Consider the following 23,775-nt stretch of genomic DNA (forward strand, 5'->3'; position numbering starts at 1 on the left):
TGACTATCTGTATTATGCTCCACACTTTACAGTGTATAGTGACAACAACCCGTTGTGTTATGTTCTTACCACACCTAGGCTAGATGCCACACGACTTCGGTGGATTAGTGAATTAGCAGACTTCAATTTTTCTGTGAAGTACAAACCAGGGCCAAAGAATAGAGATGCCGATGGACTTAGCCGTATGTCTCTAGATTTTGCCACTCTCCAGTCTGAATGCACCATGGAGTCTACAAAAGATGAAGTGGAAGCTACAGTTAAAATGGTGGAGGCTCGTACCAGTAATAAGCTGCAAGGATTTGTTTCACCAGTCTGTCCAACACCAGAGTCTATTCCTGATGTACCAGAGGATGTCAAGGTTAGCCGTGAAGATTTGCTAGCAGCACAAGAGGAGGATGAAGCTATTTCAGTGGTGACCAAGCTTGTGAGGAAGGGGAAGCAACCTAGTGGAAAAGAAAAGAAATCTATGTCTGCTCAAGAAAGACAACTGTTACGAAGCTGGAAGAAACTCTATATAGACGATCAGGGACAACTTAAGCGCCATGTCAAGTTACCCACTGGTGAAACCAAACATCAAGTTGTCCTTCCACCTATGTATAGAAACTATGTGTATGATGAACTGCATTCTAAGATGGGTCATTTGGGGGCAGACAGAGTTATTGCACTGGCCCAGGAGCGGTTTTTTTGGCCACGGATGGCATCCGATATAACAGAGTTTATACAAAAGAAGTGTCCATGCATCAAGGATAGACCACCAACCATAAAACCTGTTGCGCCTTTAAAACCTATAATTACCACCTACCCTTTTGAGATGGTATCAATAGACTTTCTATATTTGGAACCATGCAGTGGGGGGTACGAATATATTCTCGTTGTGGTGGACCATTTTACACGTTTCGCTGCTGCTTACCCAACTAGGAACAAGTCTGGACGCACTGCGGCTGAGAAGATGTTTAATGATTTCTTCATGCGGTTTGGATCCCCTGATAGATTGCACCATGACCAGGGGCGAGAGTTCGAAAACAGTTTCTTTGCTAGACTACAGGCTCTAACTGGAGTGAAACATTCTAGAACCACACCCTACCATCCACAGGGAAATGGTCATACAGAAAGGATGAATCGCACGCTACTTGGGATGTTAAGAACTTTACCTCAAGATCACAAGCGCAATTGGAAGAACCATCTTAACAAGATGACCCATGCCTACAACTGTACAAAGAATGACAGTACCGGATATTCGCCATTTTACTTAACATTTGGTCGTCATCCGAAACTACCAATAGACCTGATCTTTGGACTCAATGATCAGACGACAGGGAAGAAAGACTATGTGACTGAATAGAAGAATGGGTTAGAAGAGGCGTATAGGATTGCAGCTGAAACTTCAAATAAAGCCAGTCGTCGAGCTAAGGACCGATATGACAAGAAACCGCAGAGTGCTGTGTTGGTCGAGGGGGATCGTGTCCTAGTGAGGAATTTATTAGAACGTGGTGGTCCAGGTAAACTTAGGTCCTACTGGGAACCTGAGGTTCACAGGGTGCTGAGACGATTAGGAGACTCACCTGTCTACGAAGTCCAGGCTGAAGGCCACAGTGGAAGACTGCGTCGACTTCACAGGAATTTATTATTACCTTGTAATGACCTACCAGTGATAGTAAAACCTCCCTCGAAGCGCAGACCAAGAAAGAGGGTAGAGCACAGCAGGTTACAGAGAGACTCAAGCGACTCCTCGGATTCTGATGAAGTGTGCTGGGGACATCAGTCTGAAGTATCAAGCAGTGACCCTAGACTGGATCCCACAGCAAAAGAGTTTATTCCAGTTAATCAGCAGGAAGAACCAATGGTTGTTACAGAGAACTCCTCAGAGTCATCAGGATTGACCAGTTCTCGGAGTCCGTCCAGCGAAGAATTCATATCTGTGTCCGACCATGATGAGGATCTCACTACTGGTCGACCGACTCGTACTATCCGACCTCCAAGAATCCTAACATATGATAAACCTGGAGAACCAACAGTCCGTGCCGTGCACAACTTTATTGGCACATATCTACAACCAGTGTATGTGTAAATGATACTCGTGTAGAGAATAACTTTTTTTTATTGATTATATGATGTCAAATCATGTACATTTTCATGCCTCCTTTGAAATGTAAGAGATGTTTAAGTCAATTAGTTTAGCCAGTGTAAGATGAAAGGTGATTGTGTTGTTTCTCTTGAGTCAGTTCAGATGTTGTGTGTGGTATGATTTTGTATTGAAATGCTAGTCATTTTTAGCTTTGACAATGTTGAAAACCACTGTACGAAAACTCCTTTTATATTTACTTATCTTGACATTTTGTTAAGGAACACAAATGCTTGGCCAGCTATGTGTTATGTTGTATCATTCCTGGAATGTATGTAAAATTTTTGGAGTAATTATAGCGTACTGCACTCTCATGTTAAGAGTAACTTAGTGGTAACAAACAATATTGTTTTGAATAGTTCATGTATCCTATTTAGATGACTCTTATGTTGCAAGAGCGTATTCACGTGGATGTAATTCATTGATATTAATGTTCTAGTCTTGTACTTATCTAGTCAAATGGAATTTTTTTTATGTTTTTTGTTAAATGTCGGGTCGACATTTGTTGTTCAGGGGGAGAGTGTTAGGTGTGGTATTTGGGGGGGGGGGGGGGGTACCAATTTTTATTATGAGCAAAGAGGGATAACTCTAATATTGTGTTTGTAACTTTTCGCTGAGCTCTTCTTTGTCAGAAGTTAGAATCTGGTGCCTCATCCTAGAATAAAAGTGTAAACACCTAACATCTATCTTATTTTCTCCAGGTAATTATTTAATTAGCACATTTATATGCAATGTATATTACCGAACTTATTATTGAAATCCATTTGATATGTTTCTAGTCAATATATGTTAGGTCACACAATTATTAACTTGAATTATGAAAATTGTTGACTAGGCCAAGCACATGTGCGGCACATGTTCCCGCCATTAGTATTTTTCAGTATTCTATCATTTTTAATTAGAATGTCGTATGATTTACATAAATCATAAACGTCAGATGTCATTAACTGTTATATTGTACATGTAAGGATTGTAATTATACTTTATTAAGCTTTATTGAATGAATTATGAAATTACCGTATATACTCATCTGAATGCGCACTGTTGAATTACGTGCAGTTTGTATGAAATTACCGTATTTCCTCTTCTAAACACATTTTGTAAAATTGAGTCAGAAGTTAGAATTTGGTGCCTCGTCCTACAATAAAAGTGTTAACACCTAACATCTATCTTATTTTCTCCAGGTCAAGTGGCTATATGTAACACTAATTTCAACTTATGTTATACGATATAACAAAACTTGGGGCAGTTTACGCTTTTTTATAAACCGCTTCGCGGTTTATAAAGCTTAAACTGCCCCAAGTTATGTTATATCGTATAACATAAGTCGAAATTAGCTTCATTCCTTAATTAATATACTACAGTTTAATGCTCATTTAAGGTCAAAATTTGAAGACCGTCAGGTATGATATCTCAAACGATATCTATCAATGGTGGCTTAATACAATATCATTTCATGTCAACTTAGTGTGTTGACGACGGCGATCCTCAAATAAGCATTTTTTTTAACTGGCGCATAAAACAGTGCAACAGGGACGCTGTTTTGATCAAGATTCATAAGACAATTTTGGAAAATCAAAGTATGACAGTTTATAAGATATTTATTTACGCTCATATAATGAAATGAAAACAATTATAAAACAATAATAAAATAAATATCAATACTGAATAAAATAGAAACGCAGGGTAAATTTTAGAGGTGAAATAATTTTATTTTTCTTTATGTATTTTCTAGTAGTCCTATTTGACGTTTAATATCGTCCTTAATAAAACATGTAACAATATTCATGAAATAAAATAAATATCAATACTGAATGAAATAGAAACGCAGGGTAAATTTTAGAGGTGAAATAATTTTATTTTTCTTTATGTATTTTCTAGTAGTCCTATTTAACGTTTAATATCGTCCTTAATAAAACATGTAACAATATTCATGAAATAAAATAAATATCAATACTGAATGAAATAGAAACGCAGGGTAAATTTTAGAGGTGAAATAATTTTATTTTTCTTTATGTATTTTCTAGTAGTCCTATTTAACGTTTAATATCGTCCTTAATAAAACATGTAACAATATTCATGAAATAAAATAAATATCAATACTGAATGAAATAGAAACGCAGGGTAAATTTTAGAGGTGAAATAATTTCATTTTTCTTTATGTATTTTCTAGTAGTCCTATTTAACGTTTAATATCGTCCATAATAAAACATGTAACCAAAAATCATTTGACCGTGACTACTAATGCCTAAGTTATTGAAATTGATATGACAATACCCCCACCCTCCCCCTTCTATTTGAAGTGAAAATTGAAAATTCTCATTATTTTCAATGTCTCATTTGCATCTGTCACAGTCTTGTTTCTCCTTTGCATGGAGTTCGTCAGTTTGTTTATCTTATAAATAGTGATATTTTTCATCCTTTTCAACAAGATAATCCTTAATTTGAAAGGGACCGTCTTCGGCATTTCGAACCATATATTCCTCTCTGTCCCATAAATAATCAATGAGAAAATGATGGAATTTATGAATATTATATCTAGTCAAGTGGTTAATTGTGACTGTGTGCTAGAGAGTCTCGATACGCCCAGGCTACAATGAGCCGGAGGTAAGCATGCCAAAAGATAGACAACCGGCGGGAACATGCGCTAGTGACTGGAACCCCAACGTAAAGTTGACAAGCTTTTTGTCAAAGATATGTTTTTGCATGACTATCAGATAGCACAAAATATTTATAAAAATTGCACAATTGATTTGAATATGGTGCAAATCAAAGGATCTTTTAAGGAGTATCTCTTATTTAAATTGTAAGTAATAATTGTACGTAATACATTTTCTATACAATAATAAATTTCATTTTGTACAACACATTATAATTAGGACTTCAAAAACTTTTATAGGGGTTGTTTTAAAGACAGTTTTTTTTTTAACTTTAAATAAATACATACTCTTAAAGGAAATGATTTGTACGTGTACTTATGCAATTGAAACAATTTTAGAATCCTATTCATTTTGAATCATCGATGAACATATTGTCTCAAGATATTCATTTTGAAACTTATGTAATTCACATCTATGTCCCTCGTATCCAGGGCAATTTTCAGCAAAATTGCAGAGCTGTAATTTTTCTCCATGAGGAATTTTTTTTCCGATCTAATTTCACTTTCATGACTATTTTTCCATTTTATATATTATAATTCAAGGAAATCTGCTAATGTCCTTTTAGATGCAGAACTGATAGAGTGACCCGATTTTATTGTGAAAGCAAGATATGAATTTGGTGTTCATTTTTTGATATAATTATATTGATATCACCTTTTAATTGACACAATACACAATATCCAGTGTAGAACAAACCCTTGATTTGATTTAAATGTATCTACAACTTTCTTTTCAAGAGTATTAAAGCATTGAATAATTACCCCATGCGGAATCATCTGTCCTGTAGTATATTTTTATATCATGAATGCTGTGGATTGACGTCAAGTTTACCCACCAAGTCAGATTACTGAATCCATCAGCAGAAATTGTGCATTGTCCTCAGTAGCCTGTCAAAACAGTCTTTTGTCCATCAACGCCATTGCTTGAATCAAAGGTAGCTTGTCCATACTTACTATTGGTACTCATGTGCATATAAACATGCGGCTGGTACGTTTGTTTATTTAAAGCGATATTTTCTAAAAATAAATACAATGTATAATGGTGTCGTCATTCCCTCACAACCTTTTTTAAAAGATTTATTATTATTAATTAAACTTCTCAAAATTACATGAACGGTTTAGAAAATATTTCGTGACAATATTATATTTATTTCAAATTTGCTCTATTTTCAAATAAGATTTTTCTTGAGGAAAACAGATGTTGCTTCAATTTCTGAAAATTTATGAATATTCTCATAATATGATTTTAAAAGATCTTACCATATCCATAAACAGTAAGTAGAACTGTTATCATCAGACCCAAAGCTAGCATTGCGGCGCGTTGAGAGAGACACTCTTACCATTGAGGAAGTTGATCTATATAGTGTAAGAGAGTAAAAACTCAATCCCATTTGGTGCCACTTGATAAACAAGGCTATTTGTATATAAATGGTTTTGTTTTGAAAGATCTTACATTTCTTTTAGTATAAACATTGATGGAGTCTATTTACATTTTAAGGAAATGATAAAATGATTTTTTATCTGCTTTGTGAAAGACTGTGTAAATACGTTCAAATTTATTTCCTTGTTAAGATAAGGCATTGAATCAATACCACAAAAATGTGACAATTTAAATGAGACACATGGTATGATATCAGATTTCTATGTATGGGATATATATTTAAAGTATATAAAACATGCCTATGTTAGAATATCTGAAAGGCTACCCGTACTTGCTAGAGTCTAAAATGTTTGGATTAATACTGTTTCACGCTTCTTCTGAAAATACTTTCCCATGGTTAATAACAAGTCATGTAAAAGTTAATACCCTTAAATCACTTGCTCTGTTCTGTTGCTCTTGTAAAATTGTATCTCTGACTGTATTTTTTTAATGCTATGATTTTTAAAGAACACTTCTGTCCTTTCTAATAAGAATTGGATTCATATACCTGTTAAGAATAGTTATTTTAGTTTATACCCCACCATGTAAATGGACATAATATATTAAGTTTGTCATGTCCGTTTTCCGTGGTTCCGTCTATCTGTCTGTCTGGCGCTTAGCTCAGTTCAAAGTTTTAAAGACATTATTTAAACGCGAAATATTGCCCCCGGTAATTTCGAAATATTCTCATACTATGTTCTAATGAACACAATAAGGAGAAAACTAGTTAGATTAATTATGCATAGTAATTGAGTTTTACAGAATGATAGTTAAATTGTTCTTTCTTCTTATGAAAGCAGTAAAATATTTCCGGTACTATTCGTCCAAGAGTTGTCCTGATACATGTATAGGCAGGTTGTACAACAAACTGACAGTAATATAAGAGTCTCTTTTAAGAAGCAATATTTATGCTACCGAATGGTGCGTGGAACAAAAAGATAAAAAATCTACACTCAGATTTTAAAGAGAAAAAAAATGGAGATCATCCTCGGTCTCGAAATGTTAATTGAAAGCTAAAGCTATAAAGCCGAGGCGGTTACATGTATTCTGCATCATTCACGACAACAAGGACTTTGTTTCTATTCTACTAAAAATACGACAGATCTTTTCTAAATAGAGAAACGAATTAGGTCACCATATCCCAAACAGAAAAAACAGCCTATCGGATCATGCTAACAACTCATGTGTAAATCATGGTTTTGATATGATTTCGGTATAGGAAAATTTCACATGCAAATGAGCTAATGGATCATGGTTCTGAGATGATCTGTTAAACTAAACAACTAGCGAGAAAACCATGATCCTGGTATGATCTGTTGGAGAGCTAACAACTCGTATAAAAACCATGATCCTGGAATGATCTGTTGTAGCCAACAACTCGTATTAAAACCATGATCCTGGTATGATCTGTTGTAGCTCACAACTCGTATTAAAACCATGATCCTGGTATGATCTGTTGTAGCCAACAACTCGTATTAAAACCATGATCCTGGTATGATCTGTTGTAGCTAACAACTCGCATTAAAACCATGATCCTGGTATGATCTGTTGTAGCTAACAACTCGTATCAAAATCATGATCCTGGTATGATCTGTTAAATTGAACAATTCATAGGAAAATTCTACTTCTTATACAATTAATTTAACTAAACACTTTGATATTTGCAATAAAGTTCTCTTTAATATTTGATAAATATTTCAGTTACCAAAACTAAAGAAAAATATTATACACATATGTCACATGAACCATGACGTCATATAAATATAATCCCAACAAATGATCTTCCTTAATAAGATGATGATTTAAATATAAAACATTATCCAAACTATTCACTGAATTTTATAAGAACAGAATCACAGAAATCCATTCTTCTTAAAGAATAATCCGGAAATCATTGATATCACTGCTTATTTATGATTCTGCAAAAAGCATATAATTACAACATTTGTTCACTACAGAATCAGCGGAGTGGTGGATCTATTATTCAGAATTACAAACACTGAAAGGGCTCCCAATGAAGTAGTCTATCCTCTGATATAAGCTCTTTAATTGTGTAGCACCCTGAAAAGAAACGTAGAGAAAGTACGTGGTATTTATTTATCGATCAACATATCATTATCTTTAGATCATGAAAATACGTAATATTCAAGTACTTTCCCCATTGCATTAGTGAAAAGAATTAGATTAATCACCAAAAGAATACTATTGTTGAAATGTAATATTATTTACGTACACAAATTTTGTCTTCACCAAAGGCGGGTCTTTTGAATTTGGTAATTTGTATGCAACTCAGATGTTATCATGAAGATGGAAATTAATGTCAATAGCTGCAAAATAATTTCATTTTTATAAATAAACATTTATATAACGATTAACATGTACATGTACAACAAATATTTGAATCAAGGAGGTCAATTTGATGCTTAAATTAAGTTTTCAATTCAAATCCATGTAAGCTTTGCTATATGTCTCTTCTACACATTTACAAAGAAAAAATAAATCATGCACTTGCTGGTAGAAACTTGAAATTGAAAAAAGGTCAATAATAAAATTAATGAATTATACTCACCGAGTATAGAGTTAATAGTCCAGCACTTATTTTTATTGCTTAATATGATGCAAAGGCTTTTCTTTTAAATCGGCAACAAGAAAACGCGCACATCTTGTTTATCAGCATTCAAATTCTGACCTAGATCAGCTGCTAACCACTGTACTACAGCGTGCTGCCCAGCAGGAGAATTGCATAACAAGGTTACCATGACTCTGAAACTGACCAGTGATCCAATCCTAATCTAATGTCTCAAAGTTAGATTGGGAGTGGATCGCAAATATTACATGAAGAGAAAGAGTTTTAATAAAATCCTGACTGCTTTATTTAAACAAAATACATGTGTGCTAATTTAAATATGAATTATTGTATTTGTTTGTCATTTCATTCAACTTCAAAAAAATTATTGTCTTTGTAACTATACCTGTACCTGCTGTGTGCATTTTAATTATTATAACTTAATTTTCCTGTTTTCTTTTAAATAAGACTATTATTGATGTATGCATGTTGTTTAATTCTCCAAGCTAGAGTGAATTTAAAGCTTGCATTTTAACCTATCATAGATGACAAAGTTAACAAACCATATCAGGATCATACAACCAATTCTGACAAAGTTAACAAATCATATAAAACTCATGATTCTCAACAGAGAAGTTAACAGATCATGTGTAACTCGTATCGAGTTTAAAGACAAAGTTAAGAAACCATATCAAAATCACAAACTTTTAGCAGTTAAAGTTAACGAATCATTTCAAACTCATGTTCCTTTGTTTTCTAAGTTAATGGCACATGTCAGAATCGCAAGAAAATCATAGCAGACTCATTCCCCAGAAACAAACCACATCAGGATCATACTTCCTTATTTGTCATCTATAATTTCAGTATGATCCATTTAATGGATCATGTCTAAATCATAGTTCAAAATCATGAATTTGTGAGTTCGATATGATTTGAATGTGATTTTGGCATGATTTGTTAAGAAAAGTTTTTGTTTGGGGCATGCTGCAGTAGCACTGTTCCATTTAGCACCAGAGTGTAAATTAGTTTGTTTACCTATGACTAGAATGCAGACGTCTTGTGCTGTTGTTGCATTAAAATTTGCCTTTTATTCAATATGAATATGTTTGTAGCTCATATCGATTAAAATTCTGTAATATACAATAACAAAATCAGTTTCCTATTATAAACTTTATCACTAAAATCAGGAGCGTAAATATGGCGAAAGGAGATCCGTTAAACAGCCCCGTTTTTTCTTTAGACACCTACATTCATTAGCCACTTTCTGCAATATTACAGTGTTTAAATTAGAAAAGACGACACGTTGATGTGGTCTAAAAAATATATTTTATTTTTAAGTAAACTGTACATTTCAACCGCACAGGTTTGATATGGGTTTCCGATTTAATAATTTTTTGATGACATTGGTGATTTATTTGAGAATATTGTCTGTGGCATTTTGTTTAATCTCAGCAATAATCGTAGTAGAATATACAGTATACTATATACATAGCATATGAATGAAAATGCATTGATGTTTTAGGAGAGTTTTTGGATTATTTCATATTCTGATGGTAGCGTTCTTTGTCCAAGCTCTTCATATGTTTTGTTATCCTCTGTAATTTTTGCAGATATATTATTCAAACCCATCCTTCCTGTGTCAGGTTTAAAGTTATCTTTGAAACATTTTCTGTCTTGCCTTTGTTTTCGACGCCTAGATGTAGATAGAAATTTTCTTTTCAAAAATCAAAAACTTGTGATTTTTTCTTTACTCAGGAACATTTGCAGGTAAATTTTCCATATGAAATCTAATATGAAGAATTAAAGTTAATCAAGAGAGAGAGAGAGACTGTTTGGGCATTTTACTTTTAAAAAAGTTCTTAGTGTTTTCTATATTTTTTTTAATTATATTAATATGTATTGTATAAGACATACCTTTTAATACAGATATAAACAGCCAACACTATTATTACTGTTAAACTAACACAAAAAGCTGCAAGAATTCCGTAAAATCGCACCATACAGTCATTTCCTTTCTCTAAAGCTGCAAAAAAATCTATTCATAACTCAACTGTGCATTATTTGATTATTTAAGGTTAATGACATGCCAAACACACTTGTTTTCTTTCTTATTTTATGTTATATTTGATGATTTAATATTAAGTATGGATTTTAGACAAATGATGGGATTTGAATGTAAAGAACAGAAAGAGCATGAAAACTTTTCGAACACCTTCCATCCAGCCATCCACTTCTTTGGTGTTTGTTACAGTGGTCATATTCATGATGTCAGTCGTGTAATGATCTTAAAAAAAGATTAAAATAAAACTTGACTTTTCTTTTCTTCAGTTTTTGCTTTCATCAAAAAAGACAACCTGTAATAATCGATCTAAAAAAAAAAAATCTACAATTAGACTATGAATAAATCTTCGAACAGAGCTCAATACACAGATCCAGTGAAACCCTGAGGTTGTACCTAGTTATGTTCCCCAAACGAAGTTGGGGAACATATTGTTTTTACTCTGTTTCTTATTATTATTATTATTTTTCTTCTTCTTCCTGGGTACTTTTTTGTCCGGGAGTGATCTTGTAAACTATACATCCGACTTAGGTAAAACCTTTTTAGGGTCAGTAGGCATGTTATGTAGATTTGCGGAACGAAGGTCATTTTGCGCGCACGTGCTTGCAAGAGCGTGCACGTGCAACGCGTGAAATGACCAATATAATAGATATAGCCGTAGCTTTTCTATTTTTGGATGAAATGCTTTGAAACTCATAATGTGACGATATATTAGTAGCATAAACAATATGTCATGGTCAAAATAGCAAGATCTCACGCGCATGCACGTGCGCTTTGCTCTGATTGGCTGAAACTAAAGTCTCAATATCTTTCTTGTTTTTTGACGAAATCCTTTGAAATTTTGAACATAGCCATGCATTAAGATATCCTACAACTCGATATATAGCAATCATCATGAAAACACGTGTATGCACGTGCGCTGCAATCTGATTGGCTTAAACTTTGAAAAGCTATATCTCCCTTGGTTTTCAACAAAACAGGATGGGATTTGGAACATAGATAGATATAATATACTTCTACAAGAAGGTATGGTCAACATGCACATGTATACACGTGCGTGTACGTGCGCTGCAATCTGATTGGCTGAAACTTTAAACAGCTATAACTCCCTTTGTTTTTAACCAAACGGGGTGGGATTTAGAACATAGATAGATGTAATGGAGTTCTACAAGAAGGTATGGTCACCATGCTCATGTATGCACGTGCATGCACGTGAAATAAGTAAAATAAAAAATACACTTAAATGAGAGTATTTTTTAATAATTTTGGATTAAATACTTTAATATTTAGTGTATTAAAATATATAGATTGTGTAGACAAGATGATATGGTCATTACGCACATGCATTCACATGCGCACGCGTGCAATGTTAAAATTTGAATGAACTTGGTACACTTCTGGGTAAACGTTGTTAAAATCTCAAATGCATAGAGTTTGTCTTATTTAATGAAGCTTACAGGGAATATGGCACCAAAAGGGAGTTGGGGAGCGTTTGGGGAACATCTGTAACGGTCCCCGTTACAATTAGCACTAGTTTATCTCATTTTTACCGATCACATATCTTTGGAGAAATATGCATTGAAAAAAAAAATCAAAGTAATCCGTTTTCAGTTTTTTTTTACTATAGTAAACAGGCAAGCTAACATTCGATCCAGTGAAGAATTATGTTTGCTATCAATATCATTAAAATAATAAAAAAAAAATTCGTCATCGATAAATTCCGATGGTAAAATGTTGCAAACTGCAAGGGTTTTATTCTTATCTTTTACAGTCATGTAGAAATGTAAGGGTATATTCTTCTTATATAAGGTATACAAAAAAGAACGGAATATTATTTTTAATCTTCATGTTATTTTCAGAGAAAAACATCTTTCCTGATATAATTTTGGAAACTGAAAATACTTCTTTTAAATGAAATGAATGTACCTTGTTCGCATCGAGGCCCCTCCCAGCCTGGCTGACAACCATCCTCACATTCTCCTGTCCCTTTGTTACATTTATATGGTACTTTACAGTGTTCATTACAATTCTTTTGACAGTCAAAACCGAACTTTCTAGCAGAACAACCTAAAACGTTTTCATAAATCATGCTGTTTCGTTTCCTTTTTATACTTTTCATTCTGGTAATGCTCAAATTAGCACAATAAATTTGAGATATAAAAAAAATACGTCACGTACATGTAATTGGATTGTCATTTAATTTCTATAAAATATTTGATTCTGATTGGTTAAAAAATTGTTTTGATATCTGCATCAATAAATTCTAGAGTTCGCTTGCACTAATCAACCGGAACTACTTTGGCTGTCTTTACATGTGAATTTTCCACTTCCAGGTTACTTTGTGAAGTAATTATATGATTAAATACTTTTACTTTAATAGATATTTTCCTGAATTTTGAAAGCTGTCCGTTACGTTCCTGACTTATTTTCTGCTTTCGGTTCTTTTGAATTACCCCCTTTGCTAAACAAATCAAATTGTCTGCACAAAAGCTATACAGTTCGGGAAAGGAGATAAGAAATCGACATACTTTTGTTAAATGCTTGGCTTTGAGATATCTGGTATGAACATTAGAATTCTTAAGAAATGTTTTTAATGCTACCAAAACGGAGAAACCGTACATCTGTTAAATCTTGGGAATCAAATTATCAAGAGAAACGACACTGCATGATTGAGGACGGAATATTACTTTAAACTTTAAGCAGACTCTTTTAAGTTTAACACTTTATTGAGAGGTTGTGATACTAATTTATATGTTCGGTTTGAAATTCAGATGAAAAGATGCGCAAATGAAATCTAAAATTTCTGTGACATAACGTTAGACCAGTTACACGTTAGAACTGTTAGGATATTTGAGTAGCTTCCCTTTACATTTATTAACTTAGATAACTTATCGTGTAAAATATACCCATTGGGATAACACACCAGGTAGGTTTTTTTGTGTTAAAGGACTGTAAATTTTTTCAGAGAATGTTGATAATGACACGACAATATTTAAGAACGTTTCTTCGTTTGAGCCATTTTGAACTTCAGCAACGTTAACGTTATTGTGGTGTATTCGTAAGTGCTGTTTTGATTAGTTAATTTTAAAGAAAAGAAATAGAAGGTTTCATTCTATTAATTTAAAACCATAATTAATTGATAAGAAATTAATGTAATTTTTTTTCCTTTGATCGATGCGAAGAGAAATTTAGACGGAAAACTTTTTCATAAATTCTCTACGAGCATTGATGAAGTTTTCCTTCCAAATGTTTCTTTGATACATCGATCAAAGGTAAAAAAAAATATTACATTCATTTCCTAAATGAACAGGAAATTACTCGTTTTACAAAGTTGTCCCTCATATCCAGCATCGCATCCTTCAAGGCAAGAACCATTGATGTGATGGCATTGTTTATATCCCAGACAAGCTCCACATGTCTCTTTACAGTCTTGACCATATCTTCCACCCTCACATTCTATTGAAAACGAATTAAATTATAAATAATTATTTGAATTATTAAAAATGTACAAATAGTTTTGTACATTGTATTTTTATAAAGTTTTATTATCATATTGATCTCAAATAATTGACAAATATTTTACGCTTCTTTCAAAATTACCCAGAATGTAACAAATATCATGATGTCTTACTTGTCATATATTTAAAATGAAAATTCATCAACCATGACACTTTTTTCACACATATTATGCGTTTATTATATACTCACGCAGTTCACATTGATGACCGTGGAATCCAGATTTGCATTGTAGACAGGCGCCGGTATTTGCTTGACAGTAGGAATGCTTGCAATTTCTGGAACAGGAAATGGAACAATTTTTTCCATAGTATCCCGTTTTAATGCATCCTAAAAGGAGTTTTCCACTTAAGTATAGTATCTTGGTCCCTTTTTTCCACCTTATTTGACAGAATATACTTGAGAATATGGTATACTTTTTATTTTCATGGTGTATAACATAGTATTTCTGATTAAAATTTTGTACAATCTTTATTAATGACTTTGAGTATCAAGAAATAAAAGCCAATTTTCAACACCTACCCCACATACAAATTCCGGAACATTTTCTTTCGGACAGAGTAAGGTTTCTCGATTATATACACATGGGCGGAGACATTTAAATTAGGTGTAGTATATATAAAGGAAGACAAAGTGAGCAAGAGATAAGAAAAAAAGAACAATGTAGTAGGGTGTAGAATAATGTTCAATAAGGTTGAATTTTATTTTGTACTATTCGTATTCTTCTTAATTTGGCGTTGGTGAGTGGCCTTCTTTTTGTTCTTGAGGTATTTTTGGTCTGAAAATCCCCTAATCACTTTTTAAAAATTTTGAATCTATAAAGGCATCTATCAAATATATTAAACACTATATTAATTTTCCTCCATATGACAATTTAAAAAGTACAAGTGATCAAATAATAAATTACGGTAAATACACACAGAAATACACTTCCTTTCCTTTGTAAAAGGGCAGCTGAGAAAAAATAAAAAATAAACCTGAACAGAAGTTTGATAAATTTAAGCAAAATAAAGAGTAAACTCTTTCAAACTTGAAAAAAAAACGATAATGTAGGAGCTAGTAGGCATCAAACTATTACTCATTTTTATTTGAAAAATAAAACAACAATTTCAATGTGTTTTTATTCATGTTGTACCAGTCTAAAAGCGTAAGAATTTTTTTTGGGGGGGGGGGGAAGAACTAAAGATTTATCACTGAAAAGAAAGGGTCACCCCCTCCCCCTGATACTACATGCCTGACATGTATATTTATTTCTCAATTTTGCTCTAAATTCCGCAATGAATATTCCGATTTACTTATCGATTATTGTTTAAAATATACATGGCGTCTACAAATCGCGTAATATACATGTGTATAATCACTTAAAAAACAGTTGTTGAATAATAGAAACATAATTATTATACTTATATGGATTCTTAATAATAAATATCACAAAATAGGTAAAGGAAATTCAAACTCAATATTCATCTACTTCGTTGCATTAATACATTCGAAGTTTTCCCGAGTTTATATGCACCCCAAAACGTGACAAAAGTGTAGGGTTTCTTTTAATATTGAAGTGGTCAGTACAGTGCATTTGTTTTTATAGACTGATTAAATGTGAAGAAATTGTAACGTCTTTTGTATTTTTGCTTGTTTGCTTCTTTTTCGCAAGAAATTGATTAAATGTGTATTTATATACATCTACTCGTACATTATTGTGTTGTTCGCAGTGACCAGGAAAATTGCGATTACATGTATGAGAATTAAAATATGTCCATCAAAATCACCATTTAAAATTTAAAATGTGTGATATTCTTCGAAGCCTATAGAACCTTGTTTTAAATTTTAAAAAAATAAAAGCTGGTGACTGCACTTTTCAAATACGAGCTACATGTGTCGCTTTCTAGAAAAAAAACACGCTTTCCGGAGGTATTCACCTGTGGCGGAATGGAATCACGTGACATATTATCTATTCTTAGTAGGTCAACAAGAGGTTAATCTTATGTAAATGTACTCACCAAACAGATTCAAAATCATGCTACTTTTAAGTAGAAAACATACAGCGCAAGGTTGTTCAACAAAGATATTTTCACACAATCTGTATTGATATAATATACATATCATATTTTTATCTCGTTTTTGAACAAATCTGCGCTCGATGTTTATGAAAGCTGAGAAGTAGGTACCTGTCTTAAATAAAGGGGTGGGGTGAAAAATATGGGTAAAGAAGGCAAATATTTCTTTGATATATTGTGGCTTAAAAGTTTAAGAAATTTCTTTTGATATTCATGAAAATCAAAGGACCCCACCTTCAAAACACAGCTTCACGTGTTGTCTATTTCAATTATTTAACATTTTTAAACGTTGATGCAAATACTACAGACATGAGAGAGTAATAAAATTTACTTTTTAAGTGTCTTAATGAAAGTTCAAAATTTGACGAGTAACCGGGGACCACAGATAATGCCTTATTGAGACTTCTTCTTTATATCTATATAAAATAATTTTTAGGAAAGACGTTATTTTCTACAATCTGTTATTAATTGTCACAGTGTAAACATTGTTCAAACCAATGCATGCTAGAAACATTTATTAGTTATAAATTACAGCAAAACTTCCTGGCAGGAAAAATGGTGTCTATAATGTAAGGTTTAACAGTTTCAAAAAAAAAAATCAACTAGTTGAAAAGTCCACACAAAAAAGCATCACTTCGAAGAAGAGTGTGAGTCAATGTATACTGTATTTGGTGTAAAGAGGTAAGGTTTACGACTAACCATTAACTTGTACTTCACACAATTCACTGTATGCATCTGCGGAGAACTGACTGGAATAAGGTGAAAGTTGAGGTCTTTCATTGTAGAAGATAACATATTCTCCGTGTACTGGACACTGTATGTCGATAACAGCTGGAATTGTTGCTCTAGTGTAGTTTGTGTCATGAAAACATAGATGACCTTCCAGTCTGTTTGTTGTGTAAGACACATAAACATAGAATCCCAAGAACCTTGCAGTAAATCCATTCGATGAATCTAAAATGAAACAGGAAGCTCATGGGTCACATCGCTCACCTGAGCACTGTGGCTTGGAAAAAGCAAAAAAGAAGGATGAATTAAAATCTTTAATGTATAAGTGATCATAACCTACCCCTAAAATAAAGGCGTGGGGTGGGAAATATGCTTCGAATAGACTTTAATATTAACTAAAAGAAGAATGCTTTAAAAATTTTTTGATACATTGTGGATTTTTCCCTTTAAAAGTGTAAAAATTTCCTTTTTGCGCCACCCTGCTCAAGGGGTCATGGTTAAAACAAAGTACCTGATGCTGCTTCCTTACAAGTAAAACCAATCATTGCTTTGGTGTTCTTGAGATGAAGATTTTCAAGGACTTTTCCTACATATTACTGTGTAAAAATTTAATGGCCAATGTGGACCCACCCTATCTCTGTGGAGCGAACATGGCCCAGTGGTTTTGAGAAAAAGCCGATAATATGAAAAGTTTACAGACAGACGTACAAACGGACGGACAGAAGGACGACAGACAAAGTATGTTCAGAGAAACTCACTTGAGATTTCAGCTAAGGTGAGCTAAAAAACGAAGTAATACTTGAAGCAGGTTAATTTCTCCATGTTTTCTCTCATTTCATGATCAAATTGACTTTTTTTTTTGATAGCATGACTTTATACATATGATCTTAATCTATTATGTTAATTTTAATAAAATTGCCGATATTTATCTGAAAAATAAAATAGAATGATTTATTGTATTTTATTACAAAAGAAAAGCATTATCTAGAATTTTAACCAATTTTTTTTTCAAATCAAGTATATCTCTACAAAAATATATCCCGTTGAAAGACAGTATTTGATAACGAATTGGATAAAGATAGTCGTTGATTTTTTTTTCTCATTTTTCCCTATACAAACATTTAAGGAATGTTTTTAAGCTTTGTGTGAGTTATTGATGTGTGCATTACACCGCCTTGTAACGTAGGCATATTACATGAAGCGCGCTAACGCGCAAGCGCTTCATGAAATGTATGCCTACGTGCAAGTTTGTGTGATTCAAACACCGATAATTCACAATAAACTTAAAAACAGTTCATATATTTAGATTTAACATGTTCGGAACTAACGAAAATATACTAAATTTCTCGCTGACCTATATCATTGCATTTTTACTAATTTCGCTGTAGCCTCATTGTGACGTCACGTTAAAGCACTTTTCTCCGTGTATATTTCTACGCGTGAGTATACACGAAAATGGTTTTGAAATCAATTTCACTGATGGCTTAGTAGAAAAACTCAGCGAATGTAAATATTATCTTATGGATCATTCTATTTTCTCTCCAATTTATTAACAAAAATTTTCATTGTCGATGTATTACAAATGTAGCCATTAATTAAGGAGCATTTTATCCTTAAATAAATTAATGAAAAGTACTTTGTTTCTAGTGGATAGAAAAATGGAAATCAAATTACCCCATGCCACATTGCCTGTTCTGTAATATATCCTAATATCATGGATGCTTCTGATGGATGTCAAATTAACCCACCAGGTGGCAGTTTTATATTCATCAGCTGATATTGAGCATTGTCCTCCTAAGGCTGAGAGATCAGTCATCAGACCGTCGACTGCATTACTGGAGTCAAATGTACTGTATCCCGGATTATGTTGTTGTGATTGCCATGTTGGCTTATTCAAGGCTAAGTTCACTACCGAGAAAAAGTATATACATGTAAATATACATATAAGTGTTGCTTATTTTTATTAACACCACTATAGAATAATTCAAACCAAAAATTCTGCATTTCTTATTAAAATATTCATCGACTCTATTTCAAACTTAATACAGAGAAAGAAGTATATAGGGTAAGAGCCATTTAAGGCCCCATTCAGAAAATGTTTATCTTTACTATAGAGAGGAATATGGCTAGGATGTTACTAAAAATATATAATTTAATTTGATAAGGTGTTCCGTTGCCATGGAAACCGTCGTCAAAAACATACACCTTCAGACCTCTAAATCTGGCATCTAATGCCATTTATTAACAATTCAGCACTTTTTTATTTTGATACCACTATATAGTCTATAGTTAATGATAGTATGTATACTTTGGAATATGTCAAAAAGACTGTTTTACTAAGAAAATATATTTTAATTCATAGATATTCCGTTACCATGGAAACTGTATTCAAACTTATTCCTTATATATGAAATTATGGCTTTATTGACAATTAAGAAATCTGTAAGTTTTGGTAGCATCTATTGAATTTTTATAAAAGTTTATATTTATATTTTTGATACTTTAAGGTGATTCTTTTACTAAGGAAATATACATGTATATTAAATTGATAGGCAATTCCGTTGCCATGGCAACCATTTTGTACAAACTTATTCCTTTAGAGCAGTTTTTGTTGTTATTTACTAAACAATGCAATGTTTAATTTATGTTTTCAGATTTCTTGTTTTTCAAACCATATATTTTTAGGACAAGAAAAAAAAATATTTAACACTTTTTAAAATAAAAAAAAACCTGGCATTTAGGGACGTGGTTGTTGACGGGAAATATCAGAATCAACTTGTCTCTCCTACAATAAGTCTGTCCGTTAATACAGTCCTTTTTGATAATAAATTTGTAACAAAGAAAAACTAGAAGTTTATATTCTAGTACATGCACATGCATATACATTTGATTCGATTTATTCCCGTACCTGGTATTCAAAGTCTTGTGAAAAATTCTTGTACCATAATCATTTATTAAATTTAAGTCACTGTCAGATGAAAATATGAAAAATGCTTATTGATTAAATTTCATCAGTTATCTTTTTACGGAAGAATTTATATTAAAATATATAACCTTTGTATTATTCAGCATTATTTTGCAATATGAACATAAAAAATTGTGAATAGCATTGTCATATTTTAAGTGCAGAAATAAGTCGTGAAACAACATATAGACTTATATACTGTAGACGTCTTTAATTTCACGTGTCTAACATTTCAAGGTTTGTTAGAAAGTTCCCTTTCACGGTGGTTTTAATTTCATGGAGAATCGTTTGTAAATATTCAGGTACTGTGACTATTTCTAGGTGGAAATGACGTAAAATAATAATCGCAAAATATATCGTGAACATAGTTAAATTATATATGTTTTCCACTTCTATATATATATGAATTTTTAATTTATGATTATATAGCCAAAGTGTTGCCCGCGTGGAGCAGTAGTTAGAGGGTACGTCTTTCAAAGAGTCAATCCTTACGTCGCGGATTTAAATCCCACCGTGGACGTGTAGGCCGGTCTTTTATGTGAGTTCGTATAATCCGAGGTCCCGTATGTAGTAGGAAATAGCACAGTTTAACCGTGCATTTCCTCTGAAAGTGTAAATGAGCGCGATTCTAAGGAAGGGGGGTGGTACTCCATGTAACCCGGAGTTAGATACCTGGTGTTATTATTATTATACTATAGGTTAATTGTTTTGAAATCATAGAGGGAGACGGGTGCAATCAGTAAAATATACTGAGTAATCAATAACTTTCTAGTCTAATGCGTCTTCGATAAAAAAAATAATCTCAACTAGTGCAGTGTACTTTTTGGAGATTTTTCCAAAAGGAAGTACATGTACAAGTAACAACCTTGACTGTGTTACGAACTACGAAGGTATCAATGTCACATGCCACTTTTTCAACACTCAAAACAAATGTATTTTAAGGCCTTCTATCTGTACAGTCCGGACAAGAAAATACAATGTTTTTACTTATTAATTAAAATAAAAAGGCAATAATTAAAATATTTAAACAAGAAATAATAATAAAATTAAAATGGTTTATCTAAAAAAAAAATCAATGTTATGTTGAGTGCAACCGCAGTAATCAGTAAAAAAAAATGTTTAAAGAAAGGGTATTTATTTGTATGACTATATATGTACAATGTATAATGGGTCCTTCGTATTACAACTAAGTAGACCTAATTAATTTAATAATTCACACTTTGTGATAATTTTTTTAAATAACAACTTAGCTCTTAAAATTAAGAAATTAAATTAATGAATTAGGCTATTAGAATTAAAAATGTGATGCATTTTAATTGTTATGTAGCACCATGGCTACAAAAATAAAATGTTGATTCAAATGTTATTTTTTATTTAGGCCTATTTATCATTTTTATTTTGTACATATGCATAAGTTATTCATGCAATAAAATTAAATTATAGAAATATTTATATTATTTTTGTTGCTTATTTGTACTCAACATTTATAGAAAAAAAAACATTTTAGTTGGTTTTATTGTAATTATAAATGCCCCGAACTCCCTAAAATAATTGAGTTTTTCGGAAAAAATGAACATTTTTACACGTCTGGTTGACCGTACATTTGTTGCCTTGTAAACAATGAACGATACGGAAAGAAATGACAACGAACATGTAAATATGCACACACAATGAACGTATTTTTATATGATCAAATAATTTTTAAAAAATGTATTCTGTTTATATTACTTCTGTGAACTATTTTAATGTACAGTAGACGAAGTTCAAACGATTCGAAGATCAAACTCGATCATCATATGTTCCTTGTGGTCCATACATTCACACTTCAATGTCGATCCCGAACAAATATATTCATCAATCTCAAATATGTATCAAAACAGAAATGTTTAGAGCTTTATGTTGGAAAAAAATACATGAAGGAATCGATAGACGATGTTCCTTCGAAAAAAAAAATCAACACATGTCAACAACGTCGTCGTTTCTCTCATTTTCCGCACATGCTTGTGACGTCACGTGTGTCAGAAAAAGCTATTTTTATCAAGATTTTAAAAAAAATTTTAAGTGTGTGCGACTTTATGAACAAGTTTATTTTTTTGAATGAGGACTTTCTTTGAAAATATCTTTTACATGTGTAAATATCTTTCTTTTTCAAGACGTCGCACATACCTAAAATAGTCGATAACGATGCTAAAAATGGCACTTTTGGCCGATTACTTCAAATAAGTAACTCTAAACCTTAAATTCTCTGCAAATTACTTAAATCAATTTATCAATTTAGCCTTAAAAGAAAAGTATAAAATTCTAATCTTTCAAAAAATATCTTTTTCATTGAGGTTAATTGGCGTTTAAATTGACACAAAAAACGGGGACCAAATTATAATAGAAACCATATATAGTTCTTTCTATACTTTTTAACACAAATAAAAAGTTATATTTCAACTTTTAAAATATTAAAACATTCACTTTACCATATCCATACGCTGTAATTAACGTTGTTAATATAAAACACACTTGTAGCATGATGCGTAAACAGACCGGTCAATGAGGAAGATAATGCACTGCGTTCTTTGGTATCAACCTGATAAGCAGGGCTATAAAGATATCAAGTAGTTTTTTATCTGCCATCTTGTAGTACCTGTAAATGACAAGAAGCAAACATTGTTTCCTTGCTGATATGGGGTGATTGCAGTTTGGGGATAAAAGACTACAGTAAATATTTTCCACCTTTTGATTTCACATAAATAAAGGTATTTCTGAGGTTGTAAGCTCACCAAATGCACAAAATCAATACTGTTATCTATGGTAGTTATTTTCACCTATAACTCTCATCAAATAAACACATAAACAAAACACATAACTTCTGCAATAACCTTTAAGCATAGCTTATAATTTATTTAATTTATTAAATTCAAAACAATACACAAAAATTTTCGATTGTCATCTTTAAAAACATTTTGTATACACAAACTGCACAGCCAATACGACGCTGCACCAGATTCATAACAACGTCATGAATAGAAATCTCCATTTTCAGTAAATTCACATGTGTTTTTAAATTCATGTCTTGTCTCCGAATTTATAAACACTGTTGAAAAATCGTATAAACCAATCTCAAATCGATGGACTAAGTATATTTCAATAATTTTGAGTTGTTTTAACAAATATTTTGTCTCTGACGTCGTTTCAACCATACTGAAACTTATTTGTTTTGATCGTGCGCTGTCCCGTGCGGATGGCCGACGTCGCTTTTCTGTCTATTTTTTCACATATTTGTCAAGGTTTTTGTTTAGTATTTGTACTGTATATATAGTCAGCGATATTTAAGATATCATTGAATAATTATGGCCTCTTCATTTGTGTTACATATTTTTTTTTTTACTTCTCTAATATAGAAAATAATCATTTTAATCCTAACACTTTATATTAGAGTTTATGTTAAGTTTTTGTTTAGTATTTGTGCTGTATATATAGTGAACGATATCTAAGATATCATTGAATAATTATGGTCTCTTTATTTGTGTTACATAAAAATTTATTATTTTTTTTACTTCTCTAATATAGAAAATAATCATTTTAATCTGAACACTTTATATTAAAGTTTATGTCACTTTCTGCGATTTTTAAAGACTTAGATTTTTAAAGAAATATTACGTTCCATCAAAATAAAATTTAATCATTCAGA

At 32.2% G+C, this 23,775-nt stretch overlaps 1 protein-coding gene and 1 long non-coding RNA gene across 2 annotated transcripts; both read right to left on the minus strand.

The window, feature by feature from the left end:
• Window positions 1-7,970: 7,970 nt before the first annotated feature.
• Window positions 7,971-9,616, minus strand: LOC134236051 (uncharacterized). Its single transcript, XR_009985528.1, has 3 exons — window positions 8,771-9,616; window positions 8,435-8,528; window positions 7,971-8,262 (listed from the first exon to the last, which is right to left on the minus strand). It is a non-coding gene; the product is annotated as an uncharacterized LOC134236051 (long non-coding RNA).
• Window positions 9,617-10,285: 669 nt separating this feature from the next.
• LOC134236054 (multiple epidermal growth factor-like domains protein 10) lies at window positions 10,286-22,620 on the minus strand. The gene is made up of 8 exons (XM_062718236.1): window positions 22,562-22,620; window positions 18,803-19,036; window positions 14,535-14,672; window positions 14,145-14,282; window positions 12,753-12,893; window positions 10,980-11,051; window positions 10,682-10,790; window positions 10,286-10,460 (listed from the first exon to the last, which is right to left on the minus strand). Exons 1-8 carry the CDS (start codon window positions 22,611-22,613, stop codon window positions 10,286-10,288), a joined length of 1,059 nt encoding a protein of 352 aa, XP_062574220.1. The 5' UTR covers window positions 22,614-22,620.
• Between the last annotated feature and the right edge of the window lie 1,155 nt (window positions 22,621-23,775).

This window comes from Saccostrea cucullata, unplaced genomic scaffold (genome assembly GCF_032062105.1).
Source record: "Saccostrea cucullata isolate Sc308-1 unplaced genomic scaffold, CSIRO_AGI_Scuc_v1 ctg1483, whole genome shotgun sequence".
NCBI lineage: Eukaryota > Metazoa > Mollusca > Bivalvia > Ostreida > Ostreidae > Saccostrea > Saccostrea cuccullata.

Bases quoted from the DNA above. Each gene is read 5' to 3' on its own strand.
- LOC134236054 (XM_062718236.1), bottom strand. From the start codon at position 22,613: ATGCTACAAGTGTGTTTTATATTAACAACGTTAATTACAGCGTATGGA. The intron at 19,037-22,561 runs GTAAAGTGAATG...TTTTCTCGGTAG, and splicing joins AATTACAGCGTATGGATATG to TGAACTTAGCCTTGAATAAG. The intron at 10,791-10,979 runs GTGTTCGAAAAG...ATTTTTTTGCAG, and splicing joins AGTGGATGGCTGGATGGAAG to CTTTAGAGAAAGGAAATGAC.